At 38.8% G+C, this 7,660-nt stretch overlaps 2 protein-coding genes across 6 annotated transcripts; one reads left to right on the top strand and one right to left on the bottom strand.

The window, feature by feature from the left end:
• Positions 1 to 480: 480 nt before the first annotated feature.
• cmc2 (C-x(9)-C motif containing 2) lies at positions 481 to 2,564 on the bottom strand. 5 transcript variants are annotated; one of them, XM_086025316.1, is made up of 5 exons: positions 2,283 to 2,558; positions 2,111 to 2,175; positions 1,868 to 1,938; positions 1,732 to 1,803; positions 481 to 1,642 (listed from the first exon to the last, which is right to left on the bottom strand). In XM_086025316.1, exons 2-5 carry the CDS (start codon positions 2,145 to 2,147, stop codon positions 1,559 to 1,561), a joined length of 264 nt encoding a protein of 87 aa, XP_085881442.1. In that variant the 5' UTR covers positions 2,148 to 2,175; positions 2,283 to 2,558; the 3' UTR covers positions 481 to 1,558. The 5 variants fall into 5 exon arrangements, with proteins under 5 accessions (XP_085881442.1, XP_085881443.1, XP_085881446.1 ...); XM_086025317.1 differs by having other exon boundaries at positions 2,448 to 2,523; XM_086025320.1 differs by lacking the exon at positions 2,111 to 2,175 and having other exon boundaries at positions 1,868 to 1,976; positions 2,448 to 2,564.
• Positions 2,565 to 3,191: 627 nt separating this feature from the next.
• On the top strand, positions 3,192 to 7,492 carry cenpn (centromere protein N). Its single transcript, XM_086025776.1, has 10 exons — positions 3,192 to 3,507; positions 3,877 to 3,922; positions 4,001 to 4,060; positions 4,711 to 4,784; positions 4,877 to 5,050; positions 5,123 to 5,224; positions 5,376 to 5,430; positions 5,549 to 5,658; positions 5,902 to 6,025; positions 7,139 to 7,492. The coding sequence occupies exons 1-10, from the start codon at positions 3,337 to 3,339 to the stop codon at positions 7,258 to 7,260; spliced, it is 1,038 nt and encodes a 345-aa protein (XP_085881902.1). The 5' UTR covers positions 3,192 to 3,336; the 3' UTR covers positions 7,261 to 7,492.
• The last annotated feature ends 168 nt before the right edge of the window (positions 7,493 to 7,660 follow it).

Genomic DNA, 7,660 nt, shown 5'->3' with positions numbered 1-7,660 from the left:
GTGAATGAATACATTCACTTCAGCTTAGCATTGGACGCACAAATCATGTTTTTCTACTTGCATGCTTGGTGAAATTTGTCACCAGCTCATTTTCTCCGTGAATGAGCCTAACACTTCAATGTGTGTACAGTATAAGGAATATTTTTCTGATCGACTGTTAATTGCTGCATCGGTGCAGGGATTGCCATACTCACATTCCAGCATATGGTCCGATATCCTTTTCTAAATGTGTCTCGCTCACTGGAATAAGCATGACCGTACTTTCAAGCCTACAGTTGTGATCTTTGTCAAATACTATCAGTATTATTAACACTGGTTCAAAATTGTGCTGTATAGTGAGGCTGCTTTCGTTGTGTGATGACTACATGACGAAGGCATTCATCAGGGCGTACTGGAAGACTGTAAAGAAAACATATCCCATTGTCGTTCTACCTCCTGTTGTCATCCAACATCCAATCACTCACCATAAATGTCACAAGGTTCCTTTAAATATGGACACACGCTTTATTTGAAAGAAATGCTACGAATCAATGTGATTCGGTATCCATAGGTTGAGAGTGGAACAACTGCTAAAATGCTTTCACAGTCTAAATAAACCAGCAACAAAAATAAATAGATGCACGACAAAGAGGTGTTACTAGTATGCCCTTCTCACTTAATCTAATTAGAAAAGTTCTCAGTAGGATGCATTGTAGTTCTCGACCACAAACAGAATAGTACATATTTTGTTGTCAATCCCCCCAAAAATCTTTGTAAAGGCAGAATTCATTGAATACAGCACTGATATTGGCTGTTTGATTGTGCAGGTGTACCTAATGAAATGTCCTGTGAGTTGCTAATTCCCATCAAAAGATTTTGGCTTAACACTCTGACGCACCTTGGAAGGCATACAGATGACAAATAATGTTTGATGGTCTTTCCATGTGGGAGTAAGCTGTCCATAATCATGAGATTTGTCACTGCTTGGTATACAATGGCAAAAGGTAAGACACTGCCACATGTCAACCGACACATCAAAGTCATCATGAGTCCAGCAACTACACTGGATATATAAAGTCTACACTCACCTGACTAAATGCCAGGATTTTGTAAAAGAGACCGAGATAATTAATTTCAAAACTTAGTCCATCATTAATGTGTTGTAAAACCTGTACAACTCAATTGCTGAAAGAAAATCAGCATTTCAACAGGAAAATTCCTAATCAACAACTGAAATGTGGTTGTGCAAGTGTGCACCCTCTTATAAGTGGGGATGTGACTGTGTTCAGAATTAACCACTTAAATGGAAGTCAGCACACGATTTACCCAGTTAGCAGAGGGTATGCACACTTGTGTCACCTAAAGTATGTCAGTTGTTTACTTTTTATTTTCCCTAAAAGGATTTTAAGTGATAGGTCACATTAATGGTGGAAAAGGTTTTGAAATTGAAAAAGAAATTTGGCATTTGAACATAGTTAGGTAATCGTTTCATATCCACTGTATACGCCCCAAAACAGCAAGGCATGCTTAGTTCGACAGCTCTGGACACTTGGATGCAAGTTTGCAGTATAAATGTCTTTCAGAGTTGCTCCTTGGGTCCCTCTTTCAACCTCTTTTTCATGGCTTGTGCATGCAGTTTGCTCTGCTCCCGCCTTTCCAGTCTCTGTCAAATAACAACAATGTAATGAATTAGTGAGTATGTATGCCGTGCCTAAATGCTTCTCATTTTACACACACAAGTGTATCCTTGACCTCATTCTTAAGGCAGTGACGCATGGCGCGGTCAATGTCGTTACACGTCCCGAAGAACTTCAAGAAGTTATGCTGCGGGCGGAGAAAGTTTGTTTTTGATGTTTGAGAAAAATATGGGGGTGAGTTTCTAACATACCTCAGAGTGGCACTGCTTCAGGCGGTTTATGATCTCATTACACTCATCTGTGTGCAGGTGAGGCGACAGGTCAGGGTGCATGCTGAATTAAGGTCCTACTGTGTAAATACTGTACAGAAAAGCAACAGACAACAGGAGCACTCAGTTGAATTATGTGGCTATTAAAAGCAATTGTGATGATATAGCTACGTCAAATATAGCCATAAAAATCTAATACTCTGCCTAATTTGACATGAAGGATACTAATGCCTCCCCATCCCTCTCCCTCCTGTGATGTCATTGAGATGCTGAATCCTTCAGTCACTTACCTGCACACACAGACAAGAGTTTAAAGTGAAATATGTTTCGATTCATTCATTCACCCCAACTCACGCAAGGATAATAAGAATCTAGAGTAGAACAATTAACCCTTTACCAGCAGTAGGCGCAGTCACAGCGTCGCACAAGTCGGCCAAAGTAAGCTACAAACTAGCAAACGCAGAATAAACAAAATTTAAAATTGCCAAAAGTGTCGCTTGTATCGTCCTTTTGTCTTGATCTTTTTGATTGTCAACACGTCTACCACAAATCAACACATTACCTTGCTAACACTGATAATGCTGTATAAATTTTGAAGTATATCGACAAACAGCCGAGAAATGACACTGGTTTGCGTAACTGAAGGACGGATTGTTGACTGACAATTGGTAAGAACCAATCGTTGACCACTTCCTTATCAATTCACCAATGGAGTTCGTTCTTTTTCACAGACGACTGGCCTTTCAGTTACAAAGATGAATAGGGATTGCAAGAGCATTCTGTCCTATCATTCTATCATTTTAGATTCCGCCCCCCCCCCAAAAAGAAAAGTCACCGACACCGAGAAAGAGCCATTTGATGCTGTTGCATTTATGAGGTTACTGCGCAAAAGGTTACCGACGGTTGTAAACTGTGCCAAATATTGCACACATAGCTTTCGAAAAGTAACTTCAATTGCACCGCTATTGTATGTCGTACATTGGCACATGCAACAGACGATGACTTCCCCCTTTTCCACCAATCACACATCACACCCGCACTGAGTCACAACCAATGTGTCTTCAAGGACTCTCGGAATTTAGGAAAACCGACTGTAAGTCGATTTACAAAAACAAAAAAACTAAATTAAAAAAAAAGTTTCATATATAATTTACTATAAACATGTTTACTTCATTGGTGGGAGTAGGGTAGAGTAGCGTACGTTTTAAATTGTTGAATTCGAAGAAAACCACCATCACCGTGCTTTACCTTGAACTATTTCAATTCAACTATAACAAGCGCGTTCACTATTTGCCGTTATCTGATTGGTCCATTTGTTGGTTTCGTTAAGGCGGGCTGTTTGTTTCAAACAAGCCCGAATTAGCTGGACCAGCGTGAGTCTACGTTTACATCTACTATCATTTTTATTTCTTCATTGGCAGCCCTAGAAGTCCAGTACTGTTTGAGGAAGAATGGAGGACCAGATGAAATGTTTGTTGCGTCGGGTCGTTCGACGGATACCGGCTCAAGTTCTAAAAGTAACGCTGGAAAAGTGGGGTCGTTTAACGGTGGCTCAGCAACAAAACATCGATTTTACTCAAACGAAATGGGTGTTGGCCGACGAACTGATCACCTACAGTGAGGTACACGCTGCTGTAAAATGCATATGGTTGTTGTTGTTGTTTTGATTTTAAATTGTTTAATCAGGAAAGCCTCATTGTGATTAAATTTCGCCGCTTATTGTAACTTACCTATCAATTAATTACTCAAGTAAATTAATATTAGATTAGAAGTTGCACGACTACTGTCACAAAAGATTTGGGAAAATATCTTGTGCCGCCAGTACTGGAACTTTTCTGACTTTGCCCACTCCTGCTCTATTTTATTGAAATTTTTGTGTTGGTCCAATAACAATTTCATCATTTCCTTGCAGAAAAATGGATGGACAGTTATATCAGCTAATCATATTGTATTGTGGGTCACTTTGTGCTATTTTGTTCCCTCTCTTGCAGGAAAACGGGTTGACTGTTCGTCATATAGCAGAGTTAGAGATGATATGTAAGTCATTTTCACATTCACCTTCTCAGTTCTTTAATTTCGCTGACTCCTGAATGTTCTGTTTTATTCATCTTTCAGATGTCATTGACAATCCAAACCAATGGATTTGGCATGCGTTCCAACTGGTGGACCCTGAATGTATGTTGAATGAATGTTGACATCCCCTGAGCTCAAAAACTGGTTATTCAGTTTTGAGTGTTCGAATCTGAATTAGTTCATTAAGTCTGAGTACGATCAATTTGAACTAATCTTGGACAGTGCCACAACCAATAGACAGCATCAATGAAGACCCGATTTCTCAATTCACCATTGGAAACTGATAGAAACATTAGTGCTCGAGATATTCGTCGGTCACCTGATTTTATCGAGTGGTGCCTTGCAATACTTGTGACCCGACTTGCATGTTTGTTGAGAGCCATCGTTCGTAACCCTAACACCTTCAAGCTGTGTACTGCCACTCTCAGATGAAGTTTGCCCTCATACTAAACGTAAACAAATAGAATTATACATTTTATATTCAAAATGATAAAGCCATTTCATCTTAACAAAGTGGAGCACACACATCAGCCCCTGCTTTGGAACCCCACCACCCCTGTCAGTTAGCAAACTTGTCAGCAAACCCCAACCCCTGCACGTCTGTAATAATAACCTTCCAAAGTTTTGTCTGCATCCTCCGCCCAGATATTTAAATGGCACTCATTTGATATGACTGTAAATAGGACAGAGTTGTCATGCGTATGATTTGGTGCTGATCCAGATTTTGTCATCTGTCTCTTCACTCTAACCAGCTGATGCTCCAACTGTTGAGTTGATGCAGTTCAGGAAACAATTTAAATCTCACCTCAATGAGCTTGCAAGACATGTAAGTAATGCATACTAAGGTACATGATGGATGTTGATTTTCTGAAGTCCTTTTTTCAGTGTTTCACATAATCTTCATGTTTGACATCCAAGGTGTTTGTCAAGATGAAGAAGAACACGGATGAAGCGGTTTGGATTCGCATTGCATGGGCGGACAGCTACTCTCGGCCAAACAACATGAGACCAACTTATGTCGTTCACTATCTTCAAAGTCCGTATGTGTTTGTGGCCAGACTGACGTCCAAACAAAAGCCTCTGTTGTCCCAGGTGAAGAAAATGTTGAAAAAAAGACATTGTATGGCAACTGACTTTGTCTAAAAATATACATTTGTCTTTTAGGCTCTGATCATAGCCACCCGACATCAGGCTATTAAAGATGCTCACCTCAGTGGACGGAAACTCTCAGCAATTCGGGATCTGCTGATGCAGCAGTATGAACAGGTTAGTCCATTATTGAGTGCAAGCACTCTAAAGCACCATGTTCCATTTTTCGCCCTTAAACTTTGTTAATAAACATCAAATAAGAAAATAAACTTTTGTACTGTACTTTACTGTAACGTAATCATTTCTAATACTCTGATTTGTTGTGCAGGTGTTCCCTACTAAGTATCCCAGCCCTCTTGTAGAAAGGAGTCAAATAGCCTCACGTATGTACAATCATGTGATCTTCACCATTTTTGTAGGCTTTCACACATAATAACGATGTTTGTTGCATGTTTTTTAAATTCAATTCTAAATCACGGTTATCTAACTTTTGTTCCACAGACCCCCACATAGAGCGAGAACAAGGCGAGGCTGAAGTGAACCGACTTCAGATGGCGTGCGAAGCGTTTGGTACTGGCAAGTTACCACAGTTACAGTCTGTAGTTTACAAGGTAACCTCAATTGTGCTTGTATTTTGAAATACAGTAATCGCCCATTCCAGCGAACCCCCGCCACAGACGAAATATTCTCACATTCGACAGTACTGTATCTGTGATTGTGATTGAGTTTCAAACGTGAAATGTCACACTGTCTTCCACTGTTATCAGTTTGTGAAGTAACCCTTTTAGTACAATTATTTCTGTCGCATATGTCCTTCGATGGACATTAATTGTGATGTGTTGATTTGTCGGCAGCTGGAGACCAAGTTTAAAGACCCAACAAACCAGACGATCGCAGAACGAGAGAATCCGTTCAAGTGTGTCGTCACGTTGGCAAGCACAAATCTGTTGGAGTCATTACGGCAATGCGTTTCTTCAGGTAACAGCACTTTGTTGGCCATATACATAAATATTTAGGAATAGATATAAAATGTCTACACACCCCATTCAAACGCTAGGGTTTTGTGATATAATGAAATGAAACCAACCTTTTTCTAATTTATAAGATAAAAGCAAGACTTTTTGAGCTGGGAAGTAAAAATAAACAACTGAAATAAACGCCCTGTAATAACTGGTGGTGTGGCTACAGTATGTTCCAAATTCACCTATCACATTCTAACTCTTGTTAAAAGGAAGTTGGCACACACCTGCCACCATTCAGAGTGCCTGAATAAATTTGAGATGTTCTAGTAGACTTCCTGATATTTTTTTATTTTGGGGGGAGGGGGGTTTGCTTTTTAGCAGAACCCAGAAGGTTTTGTGCCAACACTGACTGTTATTTTGAACTGTTCATAATTTATATCCACTGTATGATCCAAGTCAATGTGCAAGATTATCCTTGAATGTAACTGAAACAATGTTCTTATTTATACCATTCCAAAAAGTCTATGACAAAAATATAATGTAACACATTACAGTATATTATGCAACAGACTTTTACGTTTATTTTTCGTGTTGAAACATAACATATATATATATATACTATATATATACATATATATATAAAACATATACCGGTAAAGATATTAAAATCACTGTTTCAGTTGATCCACAAGAGGGCGCGCACGAACAAAATAAAGAATCCGGGGGGCGTTTACCAGATTGCCGTACAGTATTCACTTACATATTTGTCCCTGAGTTTACCATACATACACAATATGTGTAAAGTGGTGAAGTAATTGATTGTGATTATAACAAAGTGACAAGGAGCTCATCGTTAGTGTTACAGGTAAAGTTTAAAGGACTGCAAAAACTGGGCTTGTATTATAATGAGAACTGTTTTGATACCTTAAGATCCTTGAGGAAAAAAATAGAAGCAAGTGAAATGCTGTACACAAAAACTGCCTGGTAAGAAGGAATGTCTTGTCAGACAAAGAACACACATAGTTTGCCTTGATTTGAGATATTTAATGTTGATTGGTATTTCAGTGTAGTTTTTTGCAATGTAGTTTGATTTCCAGTAATGCATATTATGTATTAATATATCTTACAGGAATTGCTTCCACTCCTATAACGCCTCTGCTTTCGTCCATCCCCCGAAAAAGAAGAAATTATTTTGTCATCACAGACAAAGTCCCAGGACCTTTCTCACAAATCAACCAAACTGTTAATTGACCTTTTTCTTACCTAAACCACATCCACTAAAAATGTATGTTTTTCTTTTTTTACTCTTGAAGTTTTAGAAATCTGTCACAGCTTTAAAGTGTCATGGTTTGTGGGGTTCCACCGCAGTGTTTTTATATGGTTTGTTTGATTTTATCATGGTCAAATCAAATGGATAATTGTATTTTGTGTGTATATTGTTCAAATTGCTGTGTCGCCAAGATTAAACTCAATAAACATCAAACTTGATCCATTCTCTTTGTACTGTAACAGAAAATGTCAGATTCTACAAGTGATTTCAGTATATTTTGGTACTTTCAAGAGAAGATCTCAGAACTTGAGACTTATTAATCAAAAACTACTTCAGCTGTTCCGATCAAGAGCTATGTGACCAACTGTATTCATATCCCCC

Source organism: Filicampus tigris, chromosome 3 (assembly GCF_054856515.1).
Source record: "Filicampus tigris isolate MCC_2025a chromosome 3, RoL_Ftig_1.0, whole genome shotgun sequence".
NCBI lineage: Eukaryota > Metazoa > Chordata > Actinopteri > Syngnathiformes > Syngnathidae > Filicampus > Filicampus tigris.
The sequence above is the reverse complement of the archived record's forward strand: the minus strand, read 5'-3'. Positions and strand labels throughout refer to the sequence as shown.